The 18,177-nt window shown below is 47.1% G+C and overlaps 1 protein-coding gene across 3 annotated transcripts; it reads left to right on the top strand.

Annotated features, from left to right (window-relative positions):
* The first annotated feature begins 8,995 nt into the window (after window positions 1-8,995).
* On the top strand, window positions 8,996-13,537 carry RBM3 (RNA binding motif protein 3). 3 transcript variants are annotated; one of them, XM_003917671.4, is made up of 8 exons: window positions 8,996-9,134; window positions 9,400-9,561; window positions 10,416-10,531; window positions 10,810-10,916; window positions 11,559-11,664; window positions 11,753-11,849; window positions 12,272-12,355; window positions 12,710-13,537. In XM_003917671.4, the coding sequence occupies exons 3-7, from the start codon at window positions 10,429-10,431 to the stop codon at window positions 12,330-12,332; spliced, it is 474 nt and encodes a 157-aa protein (XP_003917720.1). In that variant the 5' UTR covers window positions 8,996-9,134; window positions 9,400-9,561; window positions 10,416-10,428; the 3' UTR covers window positions 12,333-12,355; window positions 12,710-13,537. The 3 variants fall into 3 exon arrangements, with proteins under 3 accessions (XP_003917720.1, XP_031516780.1, XP_009195791.1); XM_031660920.1 differs by lacking the exon at window positions 9,400-9,561 and having other exon boundaries at window positions 9,004-9,134; XM_009197527.3 differs by lacking the exon at window positions 8,996-9,134 and having other exon boundaries at window positions 9,395-9,561; window positions 12,272-12,351; window positions 12,710-12,915.
* Window positions 13,538-18,177: the final 4,640 nt, after the last annotated feature.

The raw sequence follows: 18,177 nt of genomic DNA, 5'->3' as shown, positions 1-18,177 counted from the left end.
GTGGTGCATCCCTATGGCCCTGGCTACTTGGGAGGCTGAGGCGGGAGAATCACTTGAGCCCAGGAGGTTGAAGCTGGAGTGAGCTGAGATCGTGCCATTGCACTCCAGCCTGGGTGACAAGAGCAAGACCCTGTCTCAAAAATAAAAATTTTTTTAAAAAGTGTAAATGGAGAATATGGAATGAGATGTCCCAGTAGTAATTATAAAAATATTTGAAACACAGAGACCCTCATTGAACTAAAAAAAAAAAAAAAGTCCAACAGCATACACACACACAAAGATTGAGAAATGTTGAAAATGAAAGGATGGGCTGGGCGCGGTGGCTCAAGCCTGTAATCCCAACACTTTGGGAGGCTGAGGCGGGCAGATCACGAGGTCAGGAGATCGAGACCATCCTGGCTAACACAGTGAAACCCCATCTCTACTAAAAATACAAAAAGTTAGCCGGATGTGGTGGCAGACGCCTGTAGTCCCAGCTGCTCAGGAGGCTGAGACAGGAGAATGGCGTGAACCTGGGAGGCGGAGTTTGCAGTGAGCCGAGATCAGGCCACTGCACTCCAACCTGGCCGACAGAGCAAGACTGTCTCAAAAACAAAAAAAAAGAAAAGTAAAAGACAGAAAATGAAAGGATATAGCACACTAAAAGCCCAAAGAAAGCTAAGATAGCTATCCTAATAGCTAAGAAAATAGGTTGGGCGCAGTGGCTCCTGCCTATAATCCCAGCACTTTGGGAGGCCGGGGCGGACAGATCACTTGAGGCAAGGAGTTCAAGACCAGCCTGGCCAACATGGTGCAACCCTGTCTGTACTAAAAATACAAAAATTAGCCTAGAATGGTGGCATGTGCCTATAAACCCAGCTACTCAGGAGGCTGAGGCAGGAGAAGCGCCTGAATCCAAGAGGCGGAGGTTGCAGTGAGCTGAGATTGTGCCACTGCATTCCAGCCTGGGTGACAGAGATGGAGACTCTCAAAAAGAAAAACAGTTGATAAAAAAGCAGAGGAACAAACCCGAAGGATTGAGTCATGGAGGAAATAATATAATGAAGGAAAAAGATACAATAGAGAATTGTTAAGTAATAATAAAGATTAACAGAATAGGCTAGGTGCGGTGGCTCACACCTGTAATCCCAGCACTTTGGGAGGCCAAGGCAGGCATATCACTAGAGGCCAGAAGTTCGAGACCAGCCTGGCCAACATATGAAACCCCGTCTCTACTAAAAATGCAAAAATTAACCAGGCATGGTGGTACATGCCTGTAGTCCCAGCTACTCAGGAGGCTGAGGCAGGAGAATTGCTTGAACCTGGAAGGCAGAGGTTGCAGTGAGCCAAGATTGTGCCACTGCACGCCAGCCTGGGTGACAGAGTAAGACTCCATCTCAAAAATAAATAAATAAAAAACAAACTAAAAAAAAAAAAGAAAAGTAAAGTAAAGAAAAAAACAGGTGCAGTGGCTCAGGCCTGTAATCCCAGTGCTTTCAGAGGCCAAGGCAGGCAGATCACTTGAAGGTCAGGAGTTTGAGACCAGCCTGGTCAACATGGTGAAACCCCATCTCTACTAAAAATACAAAAAAAAATTAGCTGGGTGCAGTGGCTCACGCCTGTAATCTCAGTATTTTGGGAGGCCAAGGTGGGCAGATCACCTGAGGTCAGGAGTTCAAGACCAGCCTGACCAACATGGAGAAACAAAAATACAAAATTAGCCAGGTGTGATGGTGCATACCTGTAATCCCAGCTACTTGGGAGGCTGAGGCAGGAGAATCACTTGAACCTGGGAGGCAGAGGTTGTAGTGAGCTGAGATTGCACTCCAGCCTGGGTGACAAAACGAGACTTCATCTAAAAAAAAAAAAAAAAAAGCTGGTACTTTGAAAATAATTAATGATGATAGACCTTTCCCGAGACTGATTTAAAACAACACAATGCAAAATGCGTAACAAAGGAAAATTACAGATACAAAAAGGCTACAAATCGTAAGCTAATACACTTGAAAACACAGATGAAAAGCAAAAATTTTGGGAAACATTAAAATGTGGTTAAATGAATGCAAAAAGAAATAGAAAGCTTGAATATAACTTGAATGTAACAATAAATTTTAGGAAAAATTAAAATGATAATCAAAGATTCCCCATCTTATTGTAATAAAGAGCCTCAGACCCAGCCCCAGATGGTTTTGCAGATTGTAGTTCTATCAAACTTTCAAGGAACTGTAATTCCCATCTTATACAAATTGTTCCAGAAAATAGGAAAAGAGAAAAAGCTGTATACCTCATTTTATGAGGCTAAAATAGTCTTGATTCTAAAACCACATAAAGAAAATACTAAACAATAAAGTTATAGACCCACTGGACTTATGAATATAGATGCAAAAATTCTAATAAAATATTAGCTACCTGAATTAAATAGTGCATTTTGTTTTAAATCGTAAGTAGGGTTTATCCCGGGAATACAGTTGATCCAAATTAGAAAATTAGTGAGTGCAGGCTGGGCGTGGTGGCTCGCACTTGTAATGCCAGCACTTTGGGAGGCTGAGGTGGGTGGATTACAAGGTCAGGAGTTCGAAACCAGCCTGGCCAACACAGCGAAACCCGTCTCTACTAAAAATACAAAAATTAGCTGGGCGTGGTGGCAGGTGCCTGTAATCCTACCTACTCAGGAGGCTGAGGCAGGAGAATCGCTTGAACCTGGGAGGCGGAGGTTGCAGTGAGCCGAGATCGTGCCACTGCACTCCAGCCTAGGTGACAGAGGTAGACTCCGTCTTAAAAAAAAAAAAAAAAAAAAAAAAAAAAAATTAGTGAATGCAATTTACCATATTAATAAAGGAGGAAATTATATGATAATCTCAAATCAGAAGAATTTGATAAGGTTCAGTGCCTGTTTATGATACTTAAAAGGGTGCTGGGCATGGTGGCTCATGCCTGTAATCCCCATAGTTTAGGAAGCTGAGACAGGTGGATCACTTGAGCCCAGGAGTTTGAGACCAACCTGGGCAACGTGGCAAAACCCCATCTCTACAAGAAAAAAATAAATAACTCTTTGCAAACAGAAGTAGAAGAAAACTTCTTTAACTTCATACATAGCAAAATCTTACAGCAAAAATGCTTAATAGGGAATTTTTTTTTTTTTTTGAGATGGAATCTCACTCTTGTTGCCCAGGCTAGAGTGCAATGGCACGATCTTGGCTCACTGCAACCTCTACCTCCCGGGTTCAAGCAATTCTCTTGCCTCAGCCTCCCAAGTAGCTGGGAGTACAGGCGCCCGCCACCACACCCAGCTAATTTTTGTATTTTTATTAGAGGCGGGGTTTCACTATGTTGTCCAGGCTGGTCTAAAACTCTTGACCTCAGGTGATCACTGGCTCCTCGCTTCCTGGAAGTGCTTGATTGAGCAAGCATGAGCCACCAAACCCGGGCTTAATAGGAGAATTTTTAAACACTTCCCTTTAAGATCTGAGCCCATGGTGAATGTTCACCTGGTCATCACACTTTAATATAAACCAGCTAATGCTATATAAAAAGAAATGAGGTGGTACATTGTAGAATCCGATAAAAACTCAGCTGCAAAATGATAAGGAGGACTAATTAAAAGAACTAACAGAGTCAGCGCGGTGGTCACACCCATAATCCCACTGAGGCTGAGAGGCGGCAGATCACAAGGTCAGGAGATCAAGACCATCCTGACTAACATGGTGAAACCCCATCTCAGCCAAAAAGCAAAACGTCGGGTGTGGTGGTACAGCCTGTAGCCGTCCCAGCCACTCAGGAGGCTGAGGCAGAGAATGGCGAGGCTGCTTGTGGTGAGCCGAGACTGCACCACTGCACTCCAGCCTGGGTGACAGAGCCGCCTCAAAAAAAGGTCGGGCGCGGGTGGCCTGCCTGTAATCCCAGCATCTTTGGGAGGGCCAGACGGGGATCACGAGGTCAGAGACCGAGACTATCCTGGCCTCTGCAACACGTAAACCCCCGCCTCTACTAAAAACACAAGAAAACTAGCCAAGCAGGTGAGCATGCCTGTGTAGTCCAGCCACTCGGGAGGCTGAGGCAGGAATGGCGGAACTCCGGGAAGCATGGAGCCAGGTGAGCCGGAGATCCCGTCACTCCTGCGCCTGGCTTGGCGAGCTGCAGACTCTGTCTCAAAAAAAAAAAAAAACCAAATAGAAGAAGGCAAAAATAACTAACAGGACTAATAAGAGAGTTCAGCAGCCAGGCGTAGTAGCACATGCCTATAATCCCTGCATTTTGGGAGGCTGAGGTGGGTGGATCACCTGAGGTCAGGAGTTCGAGACTAGCCTGGCCAACATGATGAAACCCCATCTCTACTAAAAATATAAAAAATTAGCTGGGCGTGGTGGCACATGCCTGTAATCCCAGCTACTCAGGAGGCTGAGGCAGGAGAATCGCTTGGAACCCGGCAGGTGGAGTTTGCAGTGAGCCGAGATCACGCCACTGCACTTCAGCCTGGGCAACAATAGCAAAACTCCATCTCAAAAAAAAACAAACAAAAAAAGAGTTCAGCAAGGTTTCGCAATACAAAATCAAGATCAACCTGTAAAAATCAAAAGCATTTCTGTATAGCAGCAACAACCAACAACAACAAAAAAAAGTAGGAATGAATTTAATGCAAAAGACCTCTATTTTAAAGAATTTAAACTCTAACAATAGAAATCAATCTGAATAAAAGAGAGACATTTCATGCTCTTTGCTGGAAAGATTTTGGTAATATGTAAGTTATTTTTAACAAATTATCCCAAAACTTAGTGGCTTAAAACAATAAACATTTATTATCTCACACGGTTTCGGAGAGTCAGGATTCTGAGAGTGGCTTAACTGGGTGGTTCTGACTCAGAGCTGCTCATGAGGCTGCAATCAGGATGCTGGCCAGGACTGCAGTTATCTGAAGGCTAGGATCCACCTTTAAGAAGGCTTGCTCACATGGCTGTTGGCAAGAGGCCTTACTTTCTTGCCACCTGGATCCCTCCACAGGGCTGCTCATGACATACCAGCTAATGTCCCACAGAGTGAGCAATCTGCGTGACAGCAGGAAGCAGATGTGCCTTTTACAACCTGGTCTTGGAAATGACACACTATCACTTCCACCTCATTCTGTGCTTTACAATTGAGTCACTAAGTCCAGCACACATGCAAGTGGAAGGGAGTTAGGCTCCAACTCCTGACAAGTGCAGTATCAGAGTGTGACCATATCTTAAAACTTCCACAGTTAATATTATTAAGATGTTATTTTGGCCGGGCACGGTGGCTCACACCTGTAATCCCACCACTTTGGGAGGCAGAGGTGGGTGGATCACCTGAGGTCGGGAGTTTGAGACTAGCCTGACCAACATAGGGAAACCCCGTCTCTACTAAAAATACAAAATTAGCCAGACATGATGGTGGGTGCCTGTAGTTCCAGCTACCCGGGAGGCTGAAGCAGGAGAACTGCTTGAACCCGGGAGGCGGAGGTTGCGGTGAGCTGAGATCGTGCCATTGCACTCCAGCCTGAACAACATGAGCAAAACTCCATCTCAAAAAAGAAAAAAAAAAAGACATTATTTCTCCCAAAATGTAAAAATTCAATGCAATCTCAATAAAACTTCCATTACTTTTTGTTGTTGTTTTGAAATAGGGTCTCACTTCGTTGCCCAGGCTGGCGTGCAGTGGCACGATCATAGCTCACGGCAGGCTCCAGTTCCTGGGTTCAAGCGATCCTCCTGCCTCAGCCTCCCAAGTAGCTGGGATTTAGGCGTGAGCCACCATGCCTGGCCTCATTACTTCTTTTTTTTAGAACTATAATACACTTATATTAGAATTTAGAATACTAATGAATCATGGGCAGCTAAGACAGCCTTCAAAGAAAGAGTTATGATGGGGATTTGCCCACTAGATATTAAGACATACTAAAGGCGTTAGTAATAAAAGGAAAAAAAAAAGAAAGAAAAAAAGAAAAAAACCTATATTGGCCCAAGAGCTAAGAAGTAGACCTATTTAGAAGAGAAAGCCTGGCGCGGTGGCTCACGCCTGTAATCCCAGCACTTTGGGAGGCCAAGGTAGGCGGATCACGAGGTCAAGAGATCAAGACCATCCTTGTCAACATGGTGAGACCCCATCCCTACTAAAAATACAAAAATTAGCTGGGCGTGGTTGTGCGCACCTGTAATCCCAGCTACTCAGGAGGCTGAGGCAGGAAAATCGCTTGAACCCAGGAGGCAGAGGTGGCAGTGGGCCGAGATCGTGCCACTGCACTCCAGCCTGGCGACAGAGTGAGACTCTGTCAAAAAACAAAAACAAACAAAAAAAAAAACAACTCAGAAGTCAGGTACGATAGTCCTCACCTGTAATCCCAGTGACTCAGGAGGCTGAGTTGGGGAGAAGGCTTGAGGCCAGGAGCCAGCCAGGGCTTATCTCTTAAAAACAACAACAACAACAACAAAACCAGCAACAAACCACCTCAGAGACAGACCCATATATCTATGGAACTTAATATATGATAGAGATGGTAACAAACACACAGGGATGGGACAGATTGCTTAACAGATGGTGATGGGGCATCTGGCTCATCACAGAGAGAAAAATAAAATTGTAGCTCTATCTCACACCATATACAAGGACGGACTCCACATGAATTAAAGACCTAAATGTGGCCAGGCGCGGTGGCTCATGCCTGTAATCTTAGCAATTTCGGAGGCCGAGGCGGGCGAATCACTTGAGGCCAGGAGTTCAAGACCAGCCTGGCCAACATGGCGAAAACCTGTCTCTACTAAAAATGCAAAAATTCGCCAGGCATGGTGGCACACGCCTGTAATCCTAGCTACTCAGCAGGCTGAGGCAGGAGAATCGCTTGAACCCAGGAGGCGGAGGTTGCAGTGAACCGAGATAGTGCCATTGTACTCCAGCCTGGGCAACAAGAGCGAAACTCTGTCCAAAAAAAAAAAAGAAAGAAAGAAAAAAGAAACTGTAGGGGAACATCTTGTGACCTGGGGAAGAGAATTATTTCTTTAAACGCACAGACCAGGCCGGGTGTGGCAGCTCACGCCTGTAATCCCAGCACTTTGGGAGGCCGAGGCAGGCGGATCATGAAGTCAGGAGTTTGAGACCAGCCTGACCAACATGGTGAAACCTTGTCTCTACAAAAATGCAAAAATTAGCTGGGCATAGTGGTGCACGCCTGTAATCCCAGCTAATCAGAAGGCTAAGGCAGGAGAATCACTTGAACCTGGGAGGCAGAGGTTGCAGTGAGCTGCAATTGCGTCACTGCACTCCAGCCTGAAGGACAGAGCAAGACTCCGTCTCCAAAAAAAGCACAGACCATAGGGGGAAAAAATGATTATATCAAAATTATGGATCTTTATTCAACTAAGTTTACCATTTACAGAGTTAATAACACAAATGCCAGAGCTGGAGAGGCTATTTCCAACACCTAAGGGATTAATAATGAGACTATGTGAGGAATCCCTGACAATCAACAGGAAGATAAATATGGGAATTACCCCAACAGGAATATGGATGTACTGTATTCTGTATGTTAGCAAATTTGGTCTGTGTTGGGCAAATTCATTCTATCGATAAGAAATTTAGCCTCTGAGGACAAACCTATTCTTCAATGATGTGGCATTCAGAAATGAAAAATCTGTCAAATCCATTTATTGTAAAAGTGGCCAAGACACTGAAGACCAAATTGTGAACAGTGGGCTCAGACACTACTTGTTTGGGATAAGTCTATTGTGTATTGCGAAAGTCCCTTCTGTGAATAAAGGACTCAGTTACTTTTTTTTTTTTGAGACAGAGTCTCCCTCTGTTGCCCAAGCTGGAGTGCAGTGGCATGATCTCAGCTCACTGCAACCTCTGCCTCCCAGGTTCAAGTGATTATCCTGCCTCAGCCTCCCGAGTAGCTGGGACTACAAGTGCCTACCACCACACCCAGCTAATTATTATTATTATTATTATTATTATTTGTATTAGTAGAGACAGGGTTTCACCATATTGGCCAGGGTGGTCTCAAACTCCTGACCTTGTGATCTGCCTGCCTCGGCCTCCCAAAGTGCTGGGATTACAGGCGTGCGCCACCACGCCCGGCAAGGGCTCAGTTACTTTCGAAGAGAGCAAAAATTGCTCTAAGGACTGGGATTTACAACCTCTGAAGATCGCAGCATCCTGTTTTGTTTTGTTTTGTTTTCACCGAGGCTGGAGTGCAATGGTGTGGTCTCGGCTCTCTGCAACCTCCACCTCCCGGGTTCCAGCGATTTTCCCGCCTCAGCCTCCCGAGTAGGTGGGACTACAGGCGCGTGCCACCACACCCGGCTGTTTTTTTTGTTGTTGTTTTTTGGGGGTTTTTTTTTTTTGTATTTTTAGTAGAGACGGGGTTTCACCATGTTGGCCAGGCTGGTCTCGAACTCCTGACCTCGTGATCCGCCCGTTTCAGCCTCCCAAAGTGCTGGGATTACAGGCGTGAGCCACCGCACCCGGCCAGCATCCTGTTTTGTAAAAGCCATCTCAGGCAGTCTATTGGTGGGAAAATTAAGGGGCTGGCTTCACGGGGGCAGTCCGACAAGGGTGAGGGCTGAAGTCAGAGATGAGAAGGAATGACGCCAGGGAAGAATGTCGCATGACAGGCGGCTAGATGTTGAGCACAGAGGAGAAAGAGTAGGAGTCAGGGTCAAACCTTAAAACGTACGGTCTGGGCCGGGCGCGGTGGCTCACGCCTGTAATCCCAGCACTTTGGGAGGCCGAGGCGGGCGGATCACAAGGTCAGGAGATCGAGACCACAGTGAAACCCCGTCTCTACTAAAAATACAAAAAATTAGCCGGGCGCGGTGGCGGGCGCCTGTAGTCCCAGCTACTCAGGAGGCTGAGGCAGGAGAATGGCGTGAACCCAAGAGGCGGAGCTTGCAGTGAGCCGAGATCGCGCCACTACACTCCAACCAGGGCGACAGCGTGAGACAACGTCTCAAAAAAAAAAAAAAAAAAAACGTACGGTCTGACATCACGGACTGTGAAGGGTGATGACATCAGTGACGTGGGGGATAAAATGTCGGGCCTTTAAAGGGTACGAGGTTAAAGAACTAGAAGGTGAAGGAGGTTGACATCAGAGAATGGCAGGGACCTAGAGGAAGACGATTGCGATGGTGAGGAAGACGATTGCGATGGTGAGGAAGACATCAGATCCAGCGGGGGAAACGATGGCAAGGACGGGAGGATGATGTCAGGGACGGCAAGTAGTATGAGAGTGAGAAGGTTCCTGTGTGGAAGGGATCAAGGCAGCTCAGCCGGTTGTGGGGGGGATGCTGACGTTTAGAGTGCACCATCTGTGCAAAAGTCGACCCCATTTCCGGAAACACCCCATTTCGCAGAGAATACTGCTCCCTTCACTTTGCTGTCCCTTCCTCTCCCCCGCCACTCCGCCCCTGCTAGCCTCAGCCAATCAGCATGCACGCCGGGACGCGCAAGGGGAACGTTCCGGGACGTTCTTGCTACGTACTCTTTATCAATCGTCTTCCCGCGCAGACCAGTCCTTGTTTTCTGTGCTCCTCCGAGCTCGCAGTCTGTCCGGGTTTTTTACGTTTTAATTTCCAGGTAAGTTGCGTATGGCCTGCGGAACGGCGGCTCCTCGCCACACACGCGCCGCGCCGGCCGAGACCGGGGGATAGTGAGTGGGGAGAGTAATGGCCGCTGACACGTAGGCTTGGTTTTCTCTGGGGCGGGCGGGTCCCGTGCTGGGAGGTGAACATTTCGGTTGGTGGGAGGCCAGCGCGCTGTATCTGAGTGTGAGGCCCCTCGGGAGGTACTGGGTGGCGTCGGTGGTGGCAGTGACCACGCAACAGCCAACACTTGCTTTCCTTATCCCACGTGGCCGCCGCCATCTTGTTCTGCCGGCGTTGAGGGAACGCAAGGATGTTCTGGGCTTGCGCAGTGACACAAAATGACGGGCGTGGCGGCTGTGGATGTGTGAGCATGCGCAATGGTGGCCCCCTAATGGTGGCTGCGCTGAGCCAGCTCCGCAGATTACTACCTTTTTTTTTTTTTTTTTTTTTTGAGACGGAGTCTCGCTTTGTCGCCTGGGCTGGAGTGCAGTGGCCGGATCTCAGCTCACTGCAAGCTCTGCCTCCCGGGTTCACGCCATTCTCCTGCCTCAGCCTCCCGAGTAGCTGGGGTACAGGCGCCCGCCACCACGCCCGGCTAATTTTTTTGTATTTTTAGTAGAGACGGGCTGTTACCGTGTTAGCCAGGATGGTCTCAGTCTCCTGACCTTGTGATCCGCCCGCCTCGGCCTCCCAAAGTGCTGAGATTACAGGCGTGACCCACCGCGCCCAGCCATTTTGTTCCTTTTTCTTATTTTCTGTACTTCTCTCCGCTTTCTCTCTCGCTGTTTTCTCATGTCTCCATTTTGTTCCTCCTTCCTGCCACCATTCTTCATGTTCTTCCCACAGGACTTGAACTGCCATGTCCTCTGAAGAAGGAAAGCTTTTCGTGGGAGGGCTCAACTTTAACACCGACGAGCAAGCGCTGGAAGACCACTTCAGCAGTTTCGGACCTATCTCTGAGGGTGAGACGGGCCAGACTTTCAATGGGGGTTGGTGAGAGAAAGTCTGGGATCCTTGCATTTCAAGGAGTATTAACCGAAAAATTAGGACCCACGCTTCCATGTTCTTTTTCTTCTTAAGCCTATGGTGTCCACTAAGGATGAGGGGAACCGTCTTCGGGATTGGTGGGAGGGCTCCGTTTTCCCTACCTACCGCCATCTCCTTTTCGGACCACCCTTTGCTACTTAACCTTTGTGGTGCTGACTGGTCCACATCGCTCCTTCTTCTCTCCCTCTCACAGTGGTCGTTGTCAAGGACCGGGAGACTCAGCGGTCCAGGGGTTTTGGTTTCATCACCTTCACCAACCCAGAGCATGCTTCAGTTGCCATGAGAGCCATGAACGGAGAGGTGGGGCCTCCTATCTGCAGAGGGACCTTGTCCCCATCTGCGGCTTCCTTCATTCTTTTTGTTTTTCCTTCTGTGTCTGCTCGGGGCAGCGTGGCCACCAAGCCCCGCAGTGCCCACTCACAGGAGCATGACTGCCTTTTGTTCTAGGGGGTGGAGGGCAGCGGCAGACAGAGCCTGGCCGCCTGGGAGGCGACGACTGGTCCTGCATGAGGCCGAGAAGCCACCTGTGGATGGTTGACCTGCCTTGGGCTTAGGTAGTAGAGTCTGCAGACCTGTGGGCCTGGCCCGGAGAGGACCTCGTGAGTCTTCTGACATGGACTCTGAAGCCTCAAACCAAGAGAGGTGTCTGTCTAGCCCTGATAGTCGGGCAGCTTAGAGGAGTGGGGAGGAGAACTCAGCCTGAGTTCAGTCAAGATGTAAGTAGTAGCAAGGGGAACATGGTGCGTTCAGGTCATTTTGTGTGGGATTCTATAGCTCCTGATGAAACCATTCTGGGGTAAAGGAGCTTATTCTGGAACATGGCACCCAGAACCTGGTGCCCAGCAGGAATTTTTGGCCTCTTTTGCCCACTTGCCCTTGCCTGCTCTTCCCTCACCACTGCCCTGACTGCCAACCCATCCTCCTTGTGTCTCCCACACTTAGTCCCTGGATGGTCGTCAGATCCGTGTGGATCATGCAGGCAAGTCTGCTCGGGGAACCAGAGGAGGTGGCTTTGGGGCCCATGGGCGTGGTCGCAGCTACTCTAGAGGTGAGTGCAGTGATAGTTTTGATCATGGGGTGAGAGGGAGAGTTTCCTAGGTGAGGACAACTGCCATTTAAATATTTTTCTGTTCTAGGTGGTGGGGACCAGGGCTATGGGAGTGGCAGGTATTATGACAGTAGACCTGGAGGGTATGGATATGGATATGGACGTTCCAGAGACTATAATGGCAGGTGGGTAGCCAAGGGGCTGGGATGTTCTGCTATTGATTCCCTCTCCTTAAGAACTCAGCGCCTAGGTTTTCATGCATACCACATCTTGCTGTTACTAATGTGTGCCTAAAACGAGTATGAAATTCAGCATTTTGAGTTAATTGTGTGGTCATATGGTTGTAACATGGTAAAGTATACATATGTTGTGCTGCGTGGGTTATATAACTATATTGCTTTAACGTGTATTATGATTTAAATACTGCATATACATTGTATGCCATAAAACTGTTTACTATGATACTCATGCTTAACATATCGTGTTTTTGATATTTAAGGTTTATGTTATGACACATACTATAAAACATGACCCATATAATTAATGACAGTGGTGTATAATGCAGTCCCAGAAAACTGTGTGTGTGTGTGTTTTTTTTTTCTCCCAGAAACCAGGGTGGTTATGACCGCTACTCAGGAGGAAATTACAGAGACAATTATGACAACTGAAATGAGACATGCACATAATGTAGGTGAGACTTGGATATCGGCATTGAGTAAACCTGTTTGTCACACTCTGTCATGACTGTCTCACCTTTTCTGGCAAGACTGCTCTGCATTTCTGCTGCCCTCATACCTCATCCAGCCAACCTACCAAACACCATTCCTAGGCCTTCCTTGCTCTCAGGTGCATGTCAGAGCACGTTTGCTAGGGGGTGGGATCTGAAAACCCATCTCCTGTAATCCTCTAGTCTTGTGTGGGATGGAGGAAATGAAGGGGTGTCCCTGTTGTCCAACCCTCAGCATCTGCATCAGCTCTAGGAGGTGAGCATGTTGTCAGCTGTTCCTTCATGACATCACAATTCTCCCCCTCTTGCTGTTCTCAGATACACAAGGAATAATTTCTGATCCAGGATCGTCCTTCCAAATGGCTGTATTTATAAAGGTTTTTGGAGCTGCACTGAAGCATCTTATTTTATAGCATATCAACCTTTTGTTTTTAAATTGACCTACCAAGGTAGTTAAAGATCTTTAACAGTTCCATCTTTTTAAAAATTTTTTCTGCCTATTTAAAGACAAATTATGGAACGTTTGTAGAGCCTGAGTGTTTTTCTTTTTACCAGTTTTTTAGTTAGACCTCTCAGGATTATTGGAGCTAGCAATAATTGATTCTGGCAAGTTTGGCCAGACTGGTTTCAGAAAATTAATGTGTATCCAGGACATTTTAAAAACCTGTACACAGTGTTTATTGTGGTTAGGAAGCAATTTCCAAACATACCTATAAGAGAAATGTGCGTCAAGCCAGCGTGACCAACATGGTGAAACCCCATCTGTACTAAAGATAAAAAAATTAGTCCTGCGTGGTGGCGTACACCTGTAATCCCAGCTACTCGGGAGGCTGAGGCAGGAGAATCGCTGGAACCCCGGAGGCGGAGGTTGCAGTGAGCCGAGATCGCGCCACTGTACTCCAGCCTGGGCAACAGAGCGAGACTCTATCTCAAAAAAAAAGAAAAGTGTATCAATAACATGATTATCCAGGGGTATTTTCTAATTCAGATAATCAAACTGATTATATAGAAGAGTTGCTTTAAAATGTTTGCAAATGTCTTTTTTTTTTTTTTTTTTAAATACTGGAAGAAAAAATATTCTGTTGTGTCTCATACAGTGCTTAGGATGTCTTTCACAGAGCTTATTAAAAAGATGAAACCTGAAAACCTGCTTTTTTCTTACTCAGCCCACTTTCCAAATTAAAAATGGGGGCAGAGGTGGGCCGATCACCTGAGGTCAGGAGTTCGAGACCAGCTTGGCCAACATGGTGAAACCCCTGTCTCTACTAAAAATACAAAAGCAGGGCGTGGTGGCGGGTGCATGTAATCCCAACTACTGAGGAGGCTGAGGCAGGAGAATTGCTTGAACCCAGGAGGTGGAGGTTGCAGTGAGCTGAGATTATGCCATTGCACTCCAGCCTGGGTGACAGAACAAGACTCTTGTCTCAGAAAATAATGGGGGCACATCAGTGAGAGGGAGGCTTGGAGAATATTTGGTTGATGGGTGGGCAGGGACTGCAAGGGGGTTAGGTGTACATTGAGGCCTGAGGCCAGCTGGAATTGGGTTTCCTAAGCTGGTCTCTTAGCTTAGTCCCGTTGTCTAATCATTGGGCTTGAATCTCTCTAGCCTCTCTGAGCGTTAGATGGGCACTGTCCTCACAGGATTGTTCTGAGACCATAAGCACCTGATCTCATGGCGTGAGCTAATCCCTATCATAAATAGTGGTACCAGTTTATTCCTTTCCCTGAAATGATGGGGATTGGGGAGAGGTGCACTGGACTCATCTTTGTGTATGAGGGCCATGAGAGAGGCCTGGTTTGAAAACAGAATGCTAAGAGCTCATATACCAAGATTTATGTGGGGCTCTTCTACTTCCCAGGTATTTGGGTGAGTCATTTCAGCTTCATACCATTTTACATTTTCTGGGGAGGGTTAGATTAATTGGCATATAAAGCCACTGAGAAGAGTTGGCAAAGCTTTCAGTCACGGAGATTTGATCTTTTTTGGTGTGTGTTTGTCTTGGGTGGTAAGTTGGTGGTGATTTTGTAATTCTAGCTGGTCTTAGTTCCTCAGTTCTGCTCCCTTTAGTCATGATTCTTTCTAGTGGCTGTATTGAGGCCCCATAGGCGTTATCCCTCCATTTGTTCTAGTTTGGAACAGAGAGATCTGTTCATGGCTTTCACCTGGCTAATACTGAGCCAAGTTACCACCAGGTCGCAAATTCCAGGACATTATTGTCCTGAGCTGCCTATTCCCTTGCTGTTGCGTTGTATTGTGAGTCTCAGTCCTGGAGGCCTGGCTCCTGAGTTTCCCAGCTAGTTGGGACAGGCCCCAATATCCCTTTTTCCTGTAACCCAGTCATGAATTTGCTTTGGCAGGTGGATGGAGACTCGGGAACTTCCACCTCACCCACTAAACCAGGCCTAGGCTGTGGGGCATTGTGGCTAAGCCCACCAGGTGGATACTTGGTCTGAGGAGGCATCCTATTCTGGGCCTTTGGGGAGCTAAGGTAGTGAGAATTGGTGGGAGGACTGTGAATGCCTTCTAGGTCGGGGGATTGGAGGGGTCCTCTGTTCCCCACCTCTCAGGACAGCAATGTACCTCTCACCCCCAGTGTCAGCTGAGGTAGGATCCATAATCAGTAATATTCCTGCAACAAAATGACCCCCTAAGTGAAATCAATAAAGACCAAAATTTACTTGTATAACAGTTCTCAACCTGCTCTGCGCTGCTGTGTTTACAGTGTGCTTTCTGATCATCCAGCCCAGGGAGTCCCAGTCTCTGGCTGTCTATCTGCTCTAAGGAAGAGAGCCCACGGTTTTCTATAGTCCCTGATGAATAAAGTTCCAGATTTGAGGTCAACCCCCCACCACCTTTGTTGGTCTACTTTGGTTTGACCTCAGCATCCAACTAATGCACATCTGTCAAGAACCCACTGAAGCTAGAAACCCCCCAAACACTCAAGGTACCTTGAGAACATGTATCCCAAGACCTGCAAAGACCAAACACATGGCCTGTGACTACTTTCACTTTCAAGCCCTGGAACTTGTCTGTACCAAAAATCTAAACCATTCACCAGATCTCTTGTCAAGGTCCAGAATAAAGAGATTGGCTTTTGGTTTTCAATTAGGCTTTCAAGTCCTAAGCCCCACCCCTCCTAACCCACCTAGGCAGAAATCACTGCAGATCCTTGCTTCCTAATCTCTGCCTCAGTTTCAAACTAACATCCATAAAATGGAAATAACCACCCACTCCACAGGGGTTAGGAGTGTTTTGTTGTTTTTTGAGACAGGATCTCACTGTCTCCCAGACTGGAGTACAGTGGCACAATCTCAGCTCACTAACTTCCGCCTCCCGGGTTCAAGCAGTTCTCATGCCTCAGTCTCCCGAGTAGCTGGGATTACAGGTGCCTGCCACCATGCCCAACTAATTTTTGTATTAGTGGAGATGGGGTTTCACCATGTTGACCAGGCTGGTCCCGAACTCCTGACCTCAAGTGATCCTCCCACCTCAGCCTTCCAAAGTGCTGAGATGACAGGCGTGAGCCACCGCGCCTGACCTAGGGGCTAAGAGTATTAAATGTAAAATGTTAAGAACAGGCCAGGTGCGGTGGCTCACGACTGTCATCCCATCACTTTGGGAGGCCGAGACAGGCGGATCACGAAGTCAGGAGATCGAGAACATCCTGGGTAACACGGTGAAACCCCGTCCCTACTAAAAATACAAAAAACTAGCCGGGTGTGGTGGTGGGCGCCTGTAGTCCCAGCTACTTGGGAGGCTGAGGCAGGAGAATGGCTTGAACCCGGGAGGCGGAGCTTGCAGTGAGCCGAGATTGTGCCACTGCACTCCAGCCTGGGCAACAAGTGAGACTCGGTCTCAAAAAAAAAAAAAACTGTTTTAAGTAAAATTATAAATAAAACCAAAGTGTTACCTAAAAAAAAAAAAAAAAAAATGTTAAGAGCAGACCAAGTTCATCAAACAGCTCCACACTCTTGTTCCATGTTCTGGATTGGGGAGTTGGGGGGGTGAAGGTGTAGAACTTTTAAAAAGGTTTTTAAAATAAGTTGCTGTGAATACTTCATGTGTATAAAAAAAAAAACATTGACTGACAGCCAGTGTTCTGCCATTCTTACCTGCTTATCAAGACAAAACCTGCCCAAGTCCCTGCCCAGCTGCATTCCAAGTGTTTTCAAGTTTGATGGTAAGACCTGACCTGAGGCTTCTTACAACCTTTACTCAGTGGGAATATGCATACAGTTCACTACAAAAATATTTGTGTTTACTTAGAGGATGTGCCCTGGATCTGTGGGCTGGGCGAGGGGGTGGGGGTGGTCTTTTCTAAATTGTTAAAAGCAGTTCATGCCGTTATTCTTAGTAAACATTTCTAATATGCTGTGAAAGAGTCTATTCGTTTTTTAATACATATATCCATTTACTCATTGTTCCCATGAAAGAGCCTTGTACGCAAACCTCCAAATGCCGAAGGAGCCAAGAAACAAGGCAGACAAAAATTGTTGGTAAAGGGTGCTTTACTGGGGGAACTTAGAAGCATGACGTGGGGCCGGGCACGGTGGCTCACACCTGTCATCCCAGCACTTTAGGAGGCTGAGGCAGGAGGAATGCTTGAGCCCAGAAGTTCCAAACCAACCCAGGCAACGTAGTGAGGCACCCACCACCTGCCACCTGTCCCCTGCCCCTGTTAAACCAAAATAAAAATTAGCCAGGTGTGATGGTGCACACCTGTGGTCCCAGCTACTTGGGAGGCTGAGGTGGGAGGACTGCTTGAGCCTGGAAGGTCTAGGCTGCAGTGAGTGGCATTTTGGCCTGGGTAACAGCGAGACCCTGTCTCAAAACAAAAAAAAAAACGCATAAGTACATCTGTCAATATTCTATAAGATCAATTAATGCCCCTACTATAAGCTTGTTTAGCAAATCTTTTTTTTCTTTTTTCTTTCTTTTTTTTTTTTAAGATGGAGTCTTGCTCTGTCGCCCAGGCTGGAGTGCAGTGGCTCTATCTTGGCTCACTGCAAGGTCCGCCTCCCGGGTTCACGCCATTCTCCTGCCTCAGCCTCCCGAGTAGCTGGGACTACAGGCGCCCGGCTCGCTTTTTACCTTTTTTTTTTTTTTTTTTGGTTGAGATGACATCTTGTTCTGTCACCCAGACTGGAGTGCAGTGGCGTGATCTTGGCTCACTCCAGCCTCGACTTCCCAGGCTTAAGCAATCCCCCCACCTCAGCCTCCAGAGTAGCTGGAATTACAGGGATGCATCACCCATGCCTAAGCCTCCTGAGTAGCTGGAATTACAGGCACCCACCACCATGCCCGGTTAATTTTTGTATTTTCAGTAGAGATGGGTTTTCACCATGTTGGCCAGGTTGGTCTTGAACTCCTAACCTCAGGTGATCTGCCCAGTTTGGCCTCCCAAAGTGCTGGGATTACAGGCGTGAGCCACTGCTCCTGGCCCTCCTCTTCAATTTTTTGAAAGAATTTATGAAGGATTGGTACTCCTTGAAATACTTGGCAGATATCACTGTGAAACCATCTTGGTCCTGGGCTTTTCTTTGTTGGGAGATTTTTGATGAATGATTCAGTCTGCTTGCTTGTTACCGTCTGTTCAGATTTTCTATTCCTGAGTCGGTCTTGGTAGAGTGTATATTTCTAGGAGTGTGTCCATTTTTTCTAGGTTATCCAATTTGTGTATCAGTTGTTCATAGTAGTCTTTAGTAGGCTTATTATTATTATTTGAGATAGGGTCTCACTCTGTCACCCAGGTTGGAGTGCGGTGGCACAGTCACGGCTCACTGTA

Source organism: Papio anubis, chromosome X (genome assembly GCF_008728515.1).
Source record: "Papio anubis isolate 15944 chromosome X, Panubis1.0, whole genome shotgun sequence".
NCBI lineage: Eukaryota > Metazoa > Chordata > Mammalia > Primates > Cercopithecidae > Papio > Papio anubis.
This window is presented reverse-complemented; position numbering and strand designations above follow the sequence as displayed.